At 48.8% G+C, this 18,094-nt stretch overlaps 1 protein-coding gene across 2 annotated transcripts in view; it reads left to right on the top strand.

Annotated features, from left to right (window-relative positions):
- STAC (SH3 and cysteine rich domain) overlaps window positions 1-18,094 on the top strand; it is a 140,725-nt gene that overhangs the window by 80,235 nt on the left and 42,396 nt on the right. For both annotated transcript variants that reach the window (XM_042956079.1, XM_042956078.1), the window contains exons 3-5: window positions 10,757-10,857; window positions 12,597-12,678; window positions 14,060-14,175. In XM_042956079.1, the coding sequence (XP_042812013.1) occupies window positions 10,757-10,857; window positions 12,597-12,678; window positions 14,060-14,175 (299 nt within the window). The remainder of the gene's footprint in view (window positions 1-10,756; window positions 10,858-12,596; window positions 12,679-14,059; window positions 14,176-18,094) is intronic.

The raw sequence follows: 18,094 nt of genomic DNA, 5'->3' as shown, positions 1-18,094 counted from the left end.
AACATTTTAAAAATACTATACAAGATGACAAAAGAGTACTCCTAGCGCTGTGGTGAATGTCATGAAAATGTCACTGGTGTCATGCTTGGTGTGGGCAAGATTGGTACCAGAGAGTGAGCACAGAGGAATAATTCTGTCCCCTCTCCATCCAGAAGGGGTAAACTCCAGAGCAGGCTAAGCTCCATGGTCCTCCCCAGCCCTCAGCCTCTTTTTTCTCTCCCACTTCCCTAAAATCAGACTGGCAAATGAGGACAAGGGAGAGACCCACTCATGTCGATAGAATGGACCTTCTCAATTCGGACGGCTTCTGTCCACAATCCCTGCCGGAGCTTTCCAAATCCTCGTCTGATCTGAAATGTGCAGCTTGACTTCTCAGTGGCCTGTCTGTCCATAGGATGGATGAAAGTGCATACCTATTCATTTTGTCTTGCTCGGGGGGATGTTTGCTTGTTTGCTTTAATATTCTCGCTCTCCAACCTTGCCCAGTGTGGCCCTTTCATACAGATCCTCTAGGGATACACGTGGTCCTGTGATACACAGAGATGTTCCAGAAGAAAGCCCAACTTTGCAGTGCAGGCATTCTCCCAGGAAAGCTGAGGGATCGAGGTCGTGCACACTGATGGTGCACAGGTACTTTAACCGCTAGTTCTAAGTTCTAACTCTCTCCCTTTGGCCATGGCTCCTAAAACTTCCATCCGCTCGGTCTACATCAGGTTGTTAGAGGTCCTTAAACGGTTAGCTTATCACATTAATGCACAAAGAACATGTCATCATTATACATTATTCTATTCAAGTGGTCAAGTATTATTGAAATAAAAATGTTAACGTAGTTAATAAATATGAATCCTATTTGGAAAAGAACAATGGAGTGACTTCTGTAAAGAATACACTTCTTTGGTATTTGATGCTTTATTCGTATTTATTTATTTTTTTTCAACGTTTTTTTATTTATTTTTGGGACAGAGAGAGACAGAGCATGAACGGGGGAGGGGCAGAGAGAGGGAGACACAGAATCGGAAACAGGCTCCAGGCTCCGAGCCATCAGCCCAGATGCCTGACGCGGGGCTCGAACTCACAGACCGCGAGATCGTGACCTGGCTGAAGTCGGACGCTTAACCAACTGCGCCACCCAGGCGCCCCTTTATTCGTATTTAAAAGGCATCCGAGGTCACCTTTTACAGAGCGAGGCTCAATCTGCTTGTTTGTAAACTGAGTGCAGGAATTTGGGTGGCATACACACAGGAGAGCAGAAGGTAGGCTGTGCGCTCTCTGGGTCATGCCTCATCAGATCCTAAGTTTGGAATGTCCGGTTCAACCTTCAAGGAATTTGGAAATTGTGACCTCAGGGAGAGCCACGGTTCAGACCTGCAGGTGGGGTACTTTCTAGCCCTATTACCGTTTCCTTTTGCAACTTGAATTGCGCTTCCTAAAGAGAGGGCCCCTTGCTTTTCCCACTTTGTGGTCAAGACGCCCTTTCTCAGATGGGGAGACTGAGGTCAGAGAACAAGGTCCCATCCAAGGTCTCGGAGCTAAAGTCTAATATCTAAATCTTCTGATGCCGTAAATCCAACCTCTTCCACCTCGCCATGGTGCATTTGTATTTTGTATATGCGTGTGTTACACACGCATATCCAGATCCGAACACACAAATCTAATACAGTCTACGCACGGAAGTTACAAGTTATAGAACAGCTATCCTGCTTTTGTGCTCTTGTATTCTTTGGTTTATATTTCTCCACGTTGGCTCCGCTCTTCCTTTTAAAAGAATCAACCGGGGCACCTGGGTGGCTCTTAGGCGTCCGACTCTTGATTTCAGATCGGATCGTGATCGCACGGTTTGTGAGTTCAAGCCCCGCATCGGGAGCTGCGCTGCACAGAGCCTGCTTGGGATTCTCTCTCCTCTCTCTCTCTCGCTGCCCCTCTCCCCGCTCATGCACTCTCTCGCTCTCTCAAAGTAAATAAATAAACATTTACAAAACAAAATAAAAGGATCAACCAAGATGAGAACATCTATGACATCAGTGTCATCTTCCAAACAAAAAATCAGTCCCTGAATAAGTGCGTATCAAAGCTAGAGACGTCAGTGTGTACTTATATTGGCTAATGCGTTTGCAGCCTTGACTCCTGATGCATTAATGATCTCGTAAGTAATCGCCAGCTTAGCGGGCTTGACAATTAGCGTCTACAGTGGGAAGGACTCTGTTTCCTTCTGCGTGTATCCAAGAGCGTGCGCTGAGCTGCCGAGCCGTAGAACCTGTAACTCCTTGCACGTATCTCTTACGTGGACCCGCAGCCTTGCGGTGGCTGGCTCATCCAGAAAACTCCCGTTCGCCCCCATCAGCTGTGAGAGCCTGTTTGTAACCCACCACATGGGATCAGAATGCCTCTTCCAAAGAGGATGGTGGGACGAGAACCATTTGCAGACCCAGAATCTCCTCGGGGAAACTCCTTGCTCCTTCTCGTCCAGTCTTCCAACTCTACCCTCATGGACCGCGGTGACACATTTGTATTTTCATTCTATCATTCTCGTAGGTAGTCAGAGCTGGGAGGACCGTGAATGGCTCTGTAATGTTTCCCACTCAAGTTCGGTAGAAGAAGAAATCCAGACCAGATCAAGGCAGAGATGCCAAAGTGCAGATGGCTGGCAGGGGGCAGCAGGGGCGAGGGAAGAGAGCCGGGCTTCCAAGTTGCGTAGACCCGGACCCTCATCCCGTCTCTGTCCTCGCTAGTCCTGCATCCCTGGGCTTCAGGTCACTCTCCGTAGAAATGAGAGAACAAAAATCCCTACCTCATAAGACTGTGGGGCTAAAAAAAAGGGGGGGGAAGTTGCAATATTGAGTTCCACAGCTAGTGAGTTACATATTCACCCCAGCTCAACATGTCCTCTTTCTTTGCTGTTGAAGTTCTCGGTTACCCCTGCCTTCTTCAGTTAAAATGATGCTTTGCCTAGAACAGGTAATAGTTAGTAATTACATCAAGAGACCTCCAGGAAAACTGCCTAACACTATACAAGAGCTCGATAATTTTTAATTCCTCCTGCTATCCTTTCTTCCTGCAGGATCAGGATGAGAATCCATTTCTGACTTCTAGTACAGTGGTCTTTCATCTCAAATGTGTGTGTGTGCACCCACGAGCGAGCGTGCAGGCATGTGTGCAAGTGTGTGTGTGTGCATTGACTGCCAGGCTCCTTCCATCTTAACTGTGCTTGGGTTTTCCTCCACTCATTTGGCTTCCTCTCAAGTCACCCATTGTCCACGCGGGAAGAGACAGTCGCGCCCAGTGACTCCATTTGGCTTAGCTGACGTCGAGGAGCAGCGTGTGAAAGTCACGGAAACACCTCCTGCGTTCTGCATGGATTGTTTTTAATGCCACATGGGGCTTCGATTCCTCCGAATTGTCCTATGTTATTTGGATTTGGAAACCACGGTTGCTAATAAGGGCACCAAAGTTCTAGATTTTAAGCATGCCTCTCCTGGAAATCAACACGCCGCGGGTGATCCTTCAGGCCATCATTTACGTGGCTCTGTCGGTTGTGATTTCATTTGCATCGGGACGGGAAACCTTGACCAAAGTTTTGTTAACCCCCAGCTATAATCAGGCATGTTTAGGTAGGGAGGGGCAAGATGTCCGGGTCATGTGTGCAGTAAAGGCAATAATGGAAATCTGACGCATCTCTCCGTCAGGATAACAAAGCACTCACAGACAAAATGATACGAGTCAAGGGGCAGGGCCAGTTTGATTCCAGTCCAGATAGTTTGCAACAGGTGCTCCAAAGAGGGTACGGAGAGCCGGTAGCAGAAACAGAGGGAGCGATTCCCCGAATCGGCTTTCAGCTCACTTCCTAGGTCAGGCAGGCATCATGTGGAACAGTGTCTGGCCTGGATCGTGCGGTCACCCAGACCCTGGGGCGTTCTGAGTCCCGGCGGGCCGGGATGCAGTCACGTTGGAACGTGGGTATGAAAAGGAGGACCAGCTAGGCAGAGGCCCGTAGAGTCCAGATCTGCGGGCAGAGTAGAACCCCGGAGTGACACAAGCCTCCGGGATTCGAGACCACAAGGAGAAATCTAGCTCTTTCCATAGAATGAGTGGGGTGGACCCCCAGCATTCTCTTCGCCTGGGCACTTCTCTGGCCCAGGCCCGGGTGGGCTCTCATTCCTGATGGACTGTAGCGTCCCGAGCCAAGCACTTTCCTGGCCACGGGACTTCCAGCGATGAATGAACTGCCCGGCCTTCGGTGTCAAGGGCCTGTCGTGAAAGGTACTCTGGGAACAGTAAGGAGCTGCAGAGAGTGACAGGTCCCGTATAAAGGAAGGGGGGAGGGTGTGTGTGTGGGCGGCTCTGGAAAATACTTCAAAGGGGTTCCGGATGGGAATCTGTTTAGCAGTTGAACGAAGAAACGCGGAAGAGGCCGTGCGAGCACGCTTCAGAAGGCTAATCCAGCCACCTTTGCCAAGAACCACAAACGATCTGGGAGAACGAAGGAGGTCGAGGTGGAGTACCCTGAAAATGAAGCAAGGCAAGCAGGTGGGGGTCCCGTCACCGAGGGCTTCTTAACAGATTCCCACCTAATTCTTTCCCATCCCTTGTGGTAGTGTTTATCCAGGGATAAAGGGCCGTGGATGATGCCAGCTGTATTATACTGCCTGTCTTTATTATCCAGCAGAGCTTTTGTTACAGCCTTTAGTTTAAAAACACTGTCCTCTTTCTACGGTTCACGGCTCGCGTAGTTTCTAGCCCTTAAGTGCCTCTGGTCTTCCCAGGCACCAAAAAAATGCACCCGTTGCTTTTGCTTTCATCTCGCTGGCCTTGAGACCCTTGTGTGACACGAATCTCTGGTATCTGCACGCTCCTGATGCTGGGATGTCTTGCCGTTTCTTCTCCCAGCCATGGCGTGCCTGTACTGGTGGAGATCAGAGGTAGTTAGTACCTAAACCCTTAGGGGCAGGGGCTGGTACGTCTTTGAACTTTTCTTATCTTTATTCATCTGTGAATTCTTTATAGATACTTCGTGGAATCCAAGAACTATTTATGGATCTCTTTATAGTCATATTTTTATGTACTTCGTTCTAAATTTTTTTAAGTTTCTTCCCCCAAATCACCGTGAAGAGTCTTTTTTATTGTCTAATTTACATTCGTTGTAACCAAGTAAATTGTAGGAGTAATTCCGTGGCTGTAGAATCTGGAAGCAAACGAATTATTACCCACAATTACAACTATTGTTCCCTGCAGAATTAAGTACTGTATTATGATTCCATTTCTTTTTCTGTACAGGCTTATTTTTACTCCTTCCTCATACCATTTCTCTGGTTAAGCGGTCCCGATGGTAAACCCTTGGTTTCTCCTGTTTCATCTTTAACTGATAAAATACGATATTTGGCCGAAAGTTAAGCAACGGCTTAGCGGCCGAATCTTATCAGAACGACTCTGGCCAATTGTTTTATACATGCACGTGACCAATTTTATTTTTCAAATAAAAGGAGCCTGTCATCCAGTGTAGCTGATGCATTTGCGTTGAGAAAACCCCTTTCATATTTCTCCCAACATCGATGTAGAGAGCTTTATTCATGAGAGTGTCAGCTCTTGGTTCTTCTGTGGACAGCTCACTTATCCCTAGTGGTAAATGATACCGTACTCATAACACAGCCCAGTGCCTGACATTTCATCAGTGTTGCATCGGCTTGCATGGATCCATTCCAAGCTCCATGTGAGTAGAGGAACTACCATTCTTAACAATTTTCAGCTGGAACGCATAAAACTATCTTAGATTTATCGCAGCAGCTCAGACCCCACGGAAGAAACCGATGGTTATGGGATGCGTTGGCTGCTCTCACCCCTCCAGTACCCCTTGCTTTCCCCCTCTTCCTTGCTCTCATCTTCCCAAGTAGTTTTGTCACAGTTTTGTGTTAGCTTGATAGTTTAAACACTGTCGTGTATAAACATACATACATAGTCAGAATCTGACTTCTGATTCAAATATGATACTGTGATTGCATTTTTTCTTACACAGCTTCTGTATTCCCTCAATTAGAAATTGCCGTTTTGGGACACCTGGGTGGCTCATTCAGTTGAGCACCCAACTCCTGGTTTCAGCTCAGGTCATGATCTCGTGGTTTGTTGCATCGAACCCCACATCACACTCTGCCTGATGACAGCACAGAGCCTGCTTGGGATTCCTCCTCCCCCTCTCTCTCTCTTTGCCCCTCTCCCGCTCATGCTCACTCTCTCAAAATAAATAAATAAACATTTTTGAAAAAAGAAATTACCGTTTTAACTCTCTTGACTTTTTAGGCACCTGTAACTGTTTTTTCCCCCAGATGCTTCCATGTATCTGTCAAATGCCATATCTATTGCACTGTCCAAACCTGAAGGGCATTAATAAACTTGGAAGTTCCATTTGTTTCCCAAGAGTATGGCCTTCATCTTGTAGCACCCATCTAGGGCCAGTGCAGACCTGTCACAGGAGCATGTCATTTCCCTCTCCTCTGTGTCAGTCCTTCTGTCGTGCGTTGGATCCAGCAATTTCCTCTTGCTTCCTGTATTCCCTCATCTTTCTAAGGCACTTTCTTCAGTAGCTTTCTGAGAAAGAGTAGGTGGAAAGAAAAGATTTCGAATCCCCGAGTGTGATCCCCGCGTATGAGTGTATTCTGCCTACATAATTGTTGGTAATTTGCGTGGGTATAAAATTCTAGGTTGGAAACTACTATCTCTCAGAATTTTGAAATTCCGCAGTGTTTGAAGGTCCCTGATTTTCCCGTTTCCAAGTTGCTATTAGGAAATCCAGTCCTTCTCTTTTCTGCTAAATTCCTTGCCATTTTTTCCAGTTGATCCTCTATTTTTTTTAATTTTTTTTAATGTTTATTTATTTTTGAGACAGAGAGAGACAGAGCATGAACAGGGGAGGGGCAGAGAGAGAGGGAGACACAGAACCTGAAACAGGCTCCAGGCTCTGAGCAGTCAGCACCGAGCCCGATGCGGGGCTCGAACTCAGGGACCGTGGGATCATGACCTGAGCCGAAGTCGGACGCTTAACCGACCGAGCCACCCAGGTGCCCCAACCAGTTGATCCTCTAAATACATGTTGAATTCTCTTCTGCTCTGGCCACTTCTCCCAGTAACCTTGTGATTTGGGGGCTTCTATCACTTTTTATTCCTGGTATGAATAAATGGGAATCTCATGTGGCCAGTCCACCATGTTTATTTAACGTCCAGTGACATCTTTATGTTTCCAAGTATTTAAACCCATGCAACCCCCTTTGCGTATCTTTTGACACTATTACCATTAGCAACCCTAGGAGTACTTAGTAGTATTCCCATATGGTAAGGACACAGCTGAGGCTCCAGGAATGTTAGTAGCTTTCTCAACTTTAAGGAACCAGCATGTGACAGATTCTAATTTAAAATCGTATTTCTCCCACTCTTACTGAGGCATCAGGGTCCCATTAAGTGATGCCTTTGTGATGAAGGTCACTACTAATGAGTCAGACCAGAGCTTCCCCGTATCTTGCTACGGTAAACAGACACCACTGAGTGATGTGAATTATTCCTTTGAACTATTCTCTGAGCCACAAAATACAGGCTTTCCTCTTCAGTCACTCCTGTTATTGCACAGGAGAAATAGGAACACCTCAAACCAAATAATTGCTGGTGATCTGACTCATTCAGATAGCTGAGTGTATTAGAACAGACAAGGAAAACTGAAATTATGGGATGCAGGTCTGAAGGAAAATAAACTTTACTATATAATGGTGCTACTTCAGAGTTCAGCACACAATGAAATAACTCCTCTTCGAAGCTTTTACTTACATTCTCTCCCAGGGCACAAATAGCATTCTGTAATTTGAAAACAAAATATAAGGAGTTGCTTTCAAAAGTCCAATATGCTGAAGACGTTGTAGTCTTTTGGCTAAGTGGTTACTCTCAAAAAAGGAAGAGTGGCTTTCCAGCTAGTATTTATGACTAAGCACACATCCCCAGTAATTTCTGGTTTGTTTACATGTCACTTTGACGTTCTGTGGTTGTAAGAGCGGACGCGCTTTGTGTTCAAGGATATGTGCTCAAAGGGAGTTTTCCGGTAATACCTCCTGAAGGGCTTGTAGGGTCTTTGTCAGACAAGAGTTTGCCCGTTGCTTTTCCCAGCTGAATATCGTGTTCTTGTACTTCCTTTTTTCTTTATCATCTAATTAGCCCCATTCATATCTTCCTGTACCTTAACCCCGCTAAAGCGAGGAAGCTTGGGGTCAAGTAGTGGAAAGGTGAAACTAGGCAATACATCTTCTGACCTGGACCCTCAGGCTTCTCATCTGCGAAACGAAATCGTACATACAGATGATCTTCAAGTCCTCTCCCGGCCCTTGAGTGCCGTTTCTACACCATCAATGAATCAACTCCACTTCATTATCTAAAGCAATCACCCCTGTTTCGGTACATGTGCGACCATGAGAGAATTCGTTCGTTAATGTATTTAACACATATTTATTGGATGTTGTAGTCAGAGCTGGGTACACAGTAGCAAATGAGCAAACACAGCCCTGAGCCTCATTGGGTTCACAGCCCAGGAGGAAAGGCACACATAAACAAACTCTCGAATAAATAATTGTGATAAAGCCTGGGGAAAAAATAACAACAGAGTGCTGTAAGAAAGAATTAAAAAAAAATAAAAAAGATCATTTAGACAGAAAAGGGGAATGTTGCCAAGAAAGCTTCGTTGAAGAAATGGCAAGAGACCCAAAGGTCTCTTCACCGGGTAGCCAAGTGGAGAGTCATAGAGACTGTTCTAGACATGTAGGGCGGCATGTGTGAAAGACCCTGAGGAATTTAAGAGCTTGTGCATCCAGGGGATTTGCAGAAGGCCATGTGGCTAGAGCATAGCGATCAAGGGCATGGGCCTGAGATCAAGGCAGATACGGGCTCCCACCACATCATCCAAAGCCTGCCCACCTTGCTGAGCATTTTGTATAATGTCAGAAAGACGGGAAGAACCTACTGAAAGATGTTTACACAAGAGAGGGAGGTGATTCAAGTGCGTTTGTAAACGATTGTTCTGGTCCCTGTGTGTGCACGGGAGGAAGACAAAAACAGATAAACTAGTTCAGTTAGGAATTTGTCCGGACAAGAGCCCAGGAGGCAACGGCAGAGAAGAGGGTTGTGTTTCCCACATGATCTTGGGATGGTCTCCTCACTTCGCTTCGGGAGTCAGCTGCGGGTGCCGTGGGATACTTGAGGCCACGTGTCTCAGGGTATACGTACGTATTAATAATGCCTGTGAGATGTAGGGAGTCCCATTGCCTCCCCAGTGGTCTTCTTGAACAACATTCTTCGTGTGAACATTCCTCGTTCACAGCCGCAGCTGTGGGTCCCACAGGCTCCAGGAGACAGAAGCCAAGCTTTTAAAATCATCTCCTTAATGCCACTCTAAGTAAGACTCGGTAGAGAAGAAGGCCTTATCCTTCTCATTTTGTGGAAGGGGCACGATAAAAGTAACAGTGCCTCAGTGGCTCCACAAGGGCACCCTCTCCAGCCCCCCACCTTTCTCCCTTTTCTTTCTTAAAAACTTTTTTAATGTTTATTTTATTTTTGAGAGAGAGAGAGCGGGGAGGGGGGGTGAGGAGGGGGAGTGAAGGGCGGAGAGAGAGAGAGAAGGAGACACAGAATCCGAAGCAGGCTCCAGGCTCCGAGCTGTCAGCACAGAGCCTGACGCGGGGCTCGAACCCACAGACCGTGAGATCATGACCTGAGCCGAAGTCGGACGCTTAACCGACTGAGCCACCCAGGCGCCTCCCTCAACCTTTTCTAATGTGCTTCATGTGCTCGGTTATCCAAGAGCTCTACACTCCATTTTGGCAGCCCATTTTTGAGGCCTGTTAGGAGCCGACCGGCTCGCTCTGTTTCGCACCTCTTGTCTTGGACCAAGTGGAGACAGACAAACGTCACGCACTGATATCTTCACCTAGTCTCCCAGCAACTGCTCTGTAACACAGACTGCAGGTGGCCGACACCCCTCCCAGCTCCCTGAGGCCCCCACACCAGCCATCTTGTCTACCCCCCAGCCCTGCTGCCTTGAGCCTCACTGCAACAGCGCGATCCCCAGGATGCCTCTCTCCTCTCTCCTCCTCTCCTCCTTTCTTCCCACCCCATCATGATGCCCTGTCCCCTGGTGCCTCCTGTCCCAGGAGGCTGTGTGACTCCTGTAGCAGTGCTCTCACGGCTGCCCACCTCCTCTTCCTCTTTTGCCAGACAACGGCTGGTGTCAGATCCAGTCCCTTGTCCCCACGCTAAGTACCGTCAGCCCCCCTCGCACACAGACCATGCTCTTCCCCCTTTGTCGGCCATTTTTCTGAGAGTCTGTCTGACAGCTCAGACTCTGTGAGAGGAACTCGGGTAAAAATGGGCAACATTTCCAGCACTTCCACTACTTGGCAAGACGTACAGAAGAACAGAGACGGGCGGCCTGTAGGAAGGGTAGAGAGACCAGCACTTACCAGCCTGAGCTGCGTGAACAATGGAGGAGGCTGAGATTTTCTGGAGCGATGGGGAGGAAGGGAGTAGGAAGAAAGCAGAGCTGGTACCTTAGTAGAAGAGGTGGGAGAAGGGAAAAGAATGGGCCACAGTATCTTGTCCATTCCAAGACATCATGCGACAGTGACGGACGAGAAGAAGTACCTGGGTTTGGGGAGCAACCACTCTTTCAGGGACTTGATGCGAGTCGGCCAGGTAAAGGGGGGTCGCATCCTAACCGAAGCTCGCGCGTGTCTGACAGGAGCAAACGCTAAGCATGGGCTGCGCTGCAAGGCCTGTAAGATGAGCCTCCACCACAAGTGCTTGGATGGCCTAGCACCCCAGCGGTGCATGGGCAAGCTGGTAAGGGCTGGTGCCAGGAGTGAGCCCAGAACCCCCCCCCGCACGTCCCGAGTTCCCTCCCCGCGGCACCCTGGTAGCCGGACACTAGGAAGGTGGCCCCAGAACCCCAGGGCTGCCAACCGGGCTTCCTTATTGGCATAAGGATCAACCAGAAGAGGAGCTTTATCAACCTAAGAGACAGACGCTCCCCATGTGAAAGGGCTCAGGGTCTTTAACAGAGTGGCCGACTTGTCCCGGGTTGGAACTTTTTCAACGTCAGCACCAGAAGTCCCACGTCCTGGGACCATCCGTGTTTTAAAGATGAAAGTTGGGCATCCCGGGAACCCCATCAGCCCAGAAAACCTAGGGTGGCTGGTCACCTCAGTGTTCCATTGGCTGACAGCACCGGGGATGTCAAGAAGGGGAGAGAGATTAACCACCGCGTTCAAAAATGGGGAGAGTAATAAAAATTGACACACCACTTTGACAGATCTTGGCGGCCAAAGCCAGGAAGGTCAGATGGCCCTGGCCCATTCTGGGCTGGTCTACCATCTTGGGAGTGTGGGCTCAGTACTGCCGCCCCATGTTGATTAAAAGGAACCTCTTTTGAGGGTATTGAAACTAGGATGGCCAAAGAGCTGTCGAAGGGACGAGAATGTCTACCCTAGAGGTAGATACTTAGGCTATGACAGCTATCTTCAAAAAAATTTAAGACCTGAGGAATTCTATCCTGCTCAAGGAATTTATCCTTGATTAAAAGGAACATCTTTTGAGGGTATTGAAACTAGGATAGCCAAAGAACTGTTGAAGGGACGAGAATGTCTACCCTAGAGGTAGATACTTAGGCTATGACAGCGATCTTCAAAAAAATTTAAGACCTGAGGAATTCTATCCTGCTCTGTGGCTCCAGGGAAAAGACTGAGGATCAGTAGATGCCAAGTCTTACCAACCAGAGACAGTGTCACCAAAGGCCTGCCTTCAGGGTTACTGAGCACTCCTCCCACCAACCCCCCCCCCCCATCACGGGCAGTATTCAAAAAAAGGAAGATACCACCTTCCATGAATATCGGAGAGGATTCTAGACTTGTAGTAGGGTCTGGGCCACAAAATTCCCTTCCAACACCGGGATATAATTAGTCAGGTTCTTAGTGAGTTCATCTCGTTACTCTGGTTGGCAGTATCCCCTTTTCTAAAACCCCTGCCTCACCTGATCCTGTCCTCCTCCTTGGCCAATGGAGATGCCCGCAAGCCAAAGCAAAGACCATGAATGAGGGGTCAGAAAAACATAACAGAGTCTAGAACACAAGGCAGATGGCTCTGGGTGGAGCTTGTCATATACACAAGGGCCTTACGGCCTCCCTCTCAGGTCGGCTTCCACTTTTCCAGGCCTTTTATGATTTTAATAAACCTCAATAGTAAGCCACGTTGAAATAATGCATGCCAGTCCATTTGGATCCTGGGAGATGAGATGATGGGAGAGGAGTCTGGGCACAAGGGAGGCTGCTATGGTCTGAGAAGGAGGAGAGGCAAGAAAGGGAAGGACAGGGCTGGGGCTTGCTTTCTAGGTGCAATTGTAGCTTGCTTACTGCCACCTGTACCTCCCGCCCCCCGGGGATAACTTGTAGGACAAGCCAGCATCTTAAAGGGCGACAGAGGGGTGCCCCTGGCGAAACCAGCTGGTATTATCTTCAGAGCTCTTGTGTGGTTCTCTCCATCTCATCAGTGACATTAAGCCCTTCTCTTTCTCATTCTCTCTCCAGCCAAAAGGGTTTCGGCGTTACTACAGCTCCCCTTTGCTCATTCACGAACAGTTTGGATGCATTAAAGAAGTTATGCCCATCGGTGAGTTGGGACGCTGATGGGCCGAGCTGGGTTTTGAGCAGCATGGTCCGCATTCACGGCTGCTGTTCTCCCAGGACCGCAGGCCCAGTGGGGTGTGTTTGTGCGTCTGTCTGCTGGCTGATTGGGTTACGACTGTTGGCTTTGCTGGAGGGGATACATTAGGTGGAGCAAATTCTCCTTTCCTTGATGAAGCTTGAAAAACACCCAAGTCCCAAAGGCTGCTGATATGCTATTCCTTTGGGAATAGCCATTCCTTTGGGAATGCTGTTCCTTTGGGAATGCCTTTCCTTTGGGATGGAATAGCATGGAGTGTAGCATCTCACAGAGCCGACTCGAAGCCCAGCTTCCCCGCTGACCCACTAACTGTGTGTCTGGACACTTTACCCAACCTGTCAGACCCTGTAAAGGGAGAACAGCAAAGGCTGATTTTCATAATTGTTGTAAAAAAATAATTGTAAATAATAGACCAATGTTTGGAAGGAACTCTGTGAATACCACTTCTTCTTTAATGAGGACCAAAAAGATGTCTTATATGTATAGATATTTCTGGCTTGAATTTATTCTTTAACAATATCTTTCAGTTTACTTCCATCTCTCTCTTCTCTCTCTCTGAGAATCCCTACATCTATTTTTGCCTTTGGATGGGGGGCGAGTTTTAAACTAGAAATGGATAAGTCAGAAAGCTTTTTTTTTTTCTTTTTTTTTTTTTTAATTTATTTTTGGGACAGAGAGAGACAGAGCATGAACGGGGGAGGGGCAGAGAGAGAGGGAGACACAGAATCGGAAACAGGCTCCAGGCTCCGAGCCATCAGCCCAGAGCCCGACGCGGGGCTCGAACTCACGGACCGCGAGATCGTGACCTGGCTGAAGTCGGACGCTTAACCGACTGCGCCACCCAGGCGCCCCCAGAAAGCTTTTAAAGAGAAATTCATGAGGCTTGGTGATGCCCAATTCTTTCAACACTTGCCTCCTACTGGAGACTTTGTGTCTCGCTCAAGGCTTCACACCTTGGCGAGCAAAACCTCACCCTAGAGGGAATAAAGCTGGTCCCTGGGAAGAACCTTGAAGTTGGAGTCCTGGGGACAGATAACAAATGAGGAAAACCAATGAATCAGGAAGTGTCTGGGAGCAGAGAGCTCTGGTTGTAAGTGATGGGTGCAGGGGAAGGACCTGGCCAATGAGCACCTATTACAGGGGTGGGAAATCTGCCAGGAAAGCCCAACCACACAGAGCTCCATTTTCCCAGGGATTAGTGGGTCTTCCCCACAAAGGCTTCTTCTCAAGGGCTGTTGACCCAGGAGATGTGATAAAGGCTTGGCTGCATCCCTGATGGTAAGTTGAGGAAACCTGTCACTCAGACGACCTTTCTCTTCCATTGCAGCCTGTGGCAATAAGGTGGACCCTGTCTACGAGACCCTCCGCTTCGGCACCTCCCTGGCCCAGAGAACAAAGAAGGGCAGCTCGGGCAGTGGCTCTGACTCGCCTCACAGAACCTCTGTAATTGTCCCCTTCTTCCCTCGGTCCACCTGCAGAGCTCTGGGAGGGAGGGCCTCGGGCACCGCAGCAGCGGTGGGTTTCCCCCTAAATTCTTCAGGAGGGCGGGTCTGTTGGGAGTCAGGCAGCCTCCGAAGGGAAGTCCCAGATGCCTTGGGCCACTTGCCTTTCTGTGGCCAGCACCCAGGGATCATTTTACTCTCATCCTCAACGACCATGCTCTTGGCCTCTGCTCCTTGACTGTCCATGCATTCCCCCCACCTTCCCCTTCCACCAGTAATAGATAACAACATGTCGGTTGACACACAGAAAGGTTTCACCCAACGAGTAGCGGGAGCAGGAGAGTCCCAGTTGTGTCCAGTTCTTCTTCCAGCTACATCCCAGTTCAAAACTACAGCTCTTTCTCAGTCGTTTCTCCGTATGATGAGTTACTTCCCTTGGCTTCACACGAGAGCTGCCCCCTCCCCAGAGGCGCTTGAGCTGTATCATTAGTGGGGGCCTGGTTCCATGGGACACTCACCCTCCCAAACACCGCTTCTGCATTTTACTTGCTCTAAAAGCACTGTTCCCATGCATCCCCGCTGCATGCTGTCATCATCCTCTGGCTGGCTACCCCAACCAGAATTTCTATAAACGCCCCAAGATGCCATACAGCTCTGCAGATCACGCTGAAGGCCACCATCCCTCCTGCAGAGGCAAGGACCTGCCAGTGCATGTTCCGGGTAGGATAGCTCGCACCCAACGACCGTCGCATCCCCTATTAGACTGGGGCTTCCGGGCACAGATGAGCCGCCGGGCGGTCTGCCCGGCTGGGTCCCGTGGATCGTGGGAGAAGGGTGGGGCTTACCCCTGAGAGGGGTCCTCAGGGGCTGAGTTGAAGCAGCTCCCTCAGTGGGTGCAGGTTAATCCGCAGGATAACCTAGATTGTGGTCTGTGGGTAGATATGGCGGTCGGGTGGCTGAGTAGGTAGGATTGCAGGTCCTCTGGTGCCACATGGTTACCCTAGATGCCACCTTTAAACTCCCTGAAAGCCCTGTTCTTCATGCATCCCACTGATTTCTAAGAGGAAAGAACCAAAACTTGTTCGACTCGGTGTCCCGGCTGAACACAAAACTGACGTCCATCCGCTCTCCGTCTCACTCGGCAAACGTGAACGAGGGGCCTCCAGTTCACGAGCACCATAGAGGACACCAAGAAGTGGAGGACGTGGCTTGTTACCCTCGGAATTCACAACTTGTCACAGAAGACCAATGCAACAGAGAAGAAAGCGGGTGGCATTCTTTAGCATTTTTTAAGAAATACACTCTTACAGGGCTTGTACCATTTTTCTTAAGAATAAGAACATACGTGGGAAGGGTATGATACCAACTAAGTCACATGAGCGCTGCGGGATTTCGGAGTAAAGATGGAGTATGTTTCGGCAGACGTTGCGGTCAAGCAGTGCAGGTGTAAGTTGTGACATTTTAAGGTACTTGACCCTCATGATCTCCCTCGGGAGGCTGTACATCATATCGGCAGTCCCTGTGGCAATGTTAACTCATTTCCTAAAAGAAGGGTGAAAGTGGTGCTCAATGTGATGAAAACATACAGAGTACACGTGGATGGGATTTATCTTACATGTAAATTGGTTACGGCTGCTACGTGGGTTGGTTAATAGTAAGAGTATAAGTAAAGCTTCTAGCACAGGGCCTCGCACCCAATACGTGGCAGTTGCCGCTATGTTATTTTCATTAAGCATCTAGCCCTTGAATTTGAGTTGTTATTATGAAGTGAAACAAGGGTGTGATCCATTAGAAAGGCAGGTGTGTTGTCCGAGAAGGGCAGTTCCCAGGCCATGCCTGAATGGGGCCGATTACTGGGCTCTGTAAGAGGCTAGACACCCCCCTCCCACGGTTCCACCCTGCTCTTCCGCTCAGCCCGTCTCCTCTGATGTTCCTCCAATCACTCCTTAAGCCAGGGCTGTTCGGAGGGCTCTGCTTTGGCTTGGCCATTCTGTGCCCCATGCTCTTCGTGGTTATCTCGTTCACATTCCACTGGTCCAAGCACCATGTCTAAAGCTGATGACTCTAGATACTTACAGTCCTAACCTCCTGTCCAAGTACCAGACTGGTCCTACAGAGATCTCTAAATCAGCATGTCCAAGCTAAACTGATACCCTATCGGTGATTGGGTCCTGTCACTCAGAACTCAGAAATGTGTATCAAAAGTGCCTTTTGTCTCTGTCCCCAGTGCTGGAGGTTTGAATCCCACCATCTCTCACCCAGATTATTTCCAAGAAATAGCTGTGTTCCCCTCTTCCTTTCGAGTCTACTCGTATCAGTACCTCCAGATTTGTCTTCTTTTGAAGACATTCTTTGTGCAGGTTTCCTAATGGAAACACTGTATTGATTTGCTTATGCCCAGACTCTAGCAGGGCATATGAGGCCTGTCACTGCCCTAAAGACCCACCTTCCCTTGAACGCACCAAACTCTTTGACATCTCCATATCTTAGGACTTGCCGTTCCCCTAGTTGAAGTTCTTTAAGACCAACTTGTTGGTCTTAGTTTTTACACATAGTTTTTACACAAGCCATGAAGAGTTCTCAGACTCCCCGAAGCACGATGAATTGCTCCCCGCCCGGATCTTCAAAAACTTCCTTTCTTATAGGATAGAGACAATGGAAGCATAATTGTCTGCTTTTGCCTCTCTTTCCAAAATTACAGACCCAGCGACTAGACATCAGGGCTCTCTGTTCCCTAGTCATCTCATTATACGGGGGGCTGGCACCTAGGGGGCACTCAGGAAATGCTTGAAGAATTAACAAGGGATTCTTCAAGGCTGACCTCAGAACCCTCAAAGATACACACAGCCTCTCGTTACTCATGTTCCCAACACTGAGCACACTTTGCAGCTCTCTAGGTAGCCACGTTCTTCCCAGAGAACTGGCTAATTTCTGGAGTTTTGAAAAAGTTGATTTGGACGCTTTTTGCCCGTGTTCTTGTGTTTTTCACAGGGGAGAGCATTTTTGGATGTCCTTATCCTTTATTCCCATTCACATCGCCTGAGTGTTGCCGGGCCTTGCCCACATCTTGTTTCTACCTCTGTGTAGACAACATCCCTCTTCCAGGTCTGGGTCAGGTGCCCTTTCCCTGGGCGCCCAGAGCAACCGGTTCATGTATCACAGTGATTTGCAGATTGCTTGGTATTTTGCACTTTTGTGTTTCATTTTTCTCTCTCCTTCAACTAGACTAAGCTGCCCAAACACAAGGACTCTCGATTGGCCTCTAATTTCTATTGTTTTATACCACCGATTCTCAAAGTTTGGGAGAGGGGGTATCTGGATCCACTGAAGAGCTTTGTAAAAATATAAAGAGCAGGGCCCTGTCCTGCTGCAACAAGCCTGGGGCCTCTGTGTGCTTCATTAGCCCTCCGGGTGATTCTGATGCCCACCCAAGTTTGAGAACCACTGATCTAGGTACAGATCGTGTCCTTAACCCCACACACCATGTGGCATCTTCTTTGTTAGGAGAGTGAGAAGGGCCATCGCTGCCAGTAAGGTGCTTCCCCCAAGGCCACATTCAGCCTGTGGCCGTCACCCCTTCCGAGTCAAGACCTCTGTCCAAAAGAAAAATACAAACAGCTCCGGCCGGAGCGGAGAGACCGCCGTCCACTTTACCTGCTTGCTCGCATGGGCCTTTCTCAAGTCTCTGGTGACAGCCAGCGTATCCGCAGTCCACGTGCAGCACGTGTATCTCCCGTGCTTGGCTGATACTCGCACTAGTGGAAAGGCAAATGGAAAACCAGCCCAGGGAGGCAAGAGCAGACGGGGGGCTCCCCAGAGGTGGCCCCGAGGTGGCCGCACCAGCAGCACATGGCTGTCCCTGGCCCCTGCCGTTCTGGACTGTGCTGAACGCATGATGAGGAGACGTCCTCAGAAACACT

This window comes from Panthera leo, chromosome C2 (genome assembly GCF_018350215.1).
Source record: "Panthera leo isolate Ple1 chromosome C2, P.leo_Ple1_pat1.1, whole genome shotgun sequence".
Taxonomy (NCBI): domain Eukaryota; kingdom Metazoa; phylum Chordata; class Mammalia; order Carnivora; family Felidae; genus Panthera; species Panthera leo.
Note: the sequence above shows the minus strand (reverse complement) of the source record. Positions and strands in the feature narration are given on the sequence as shown.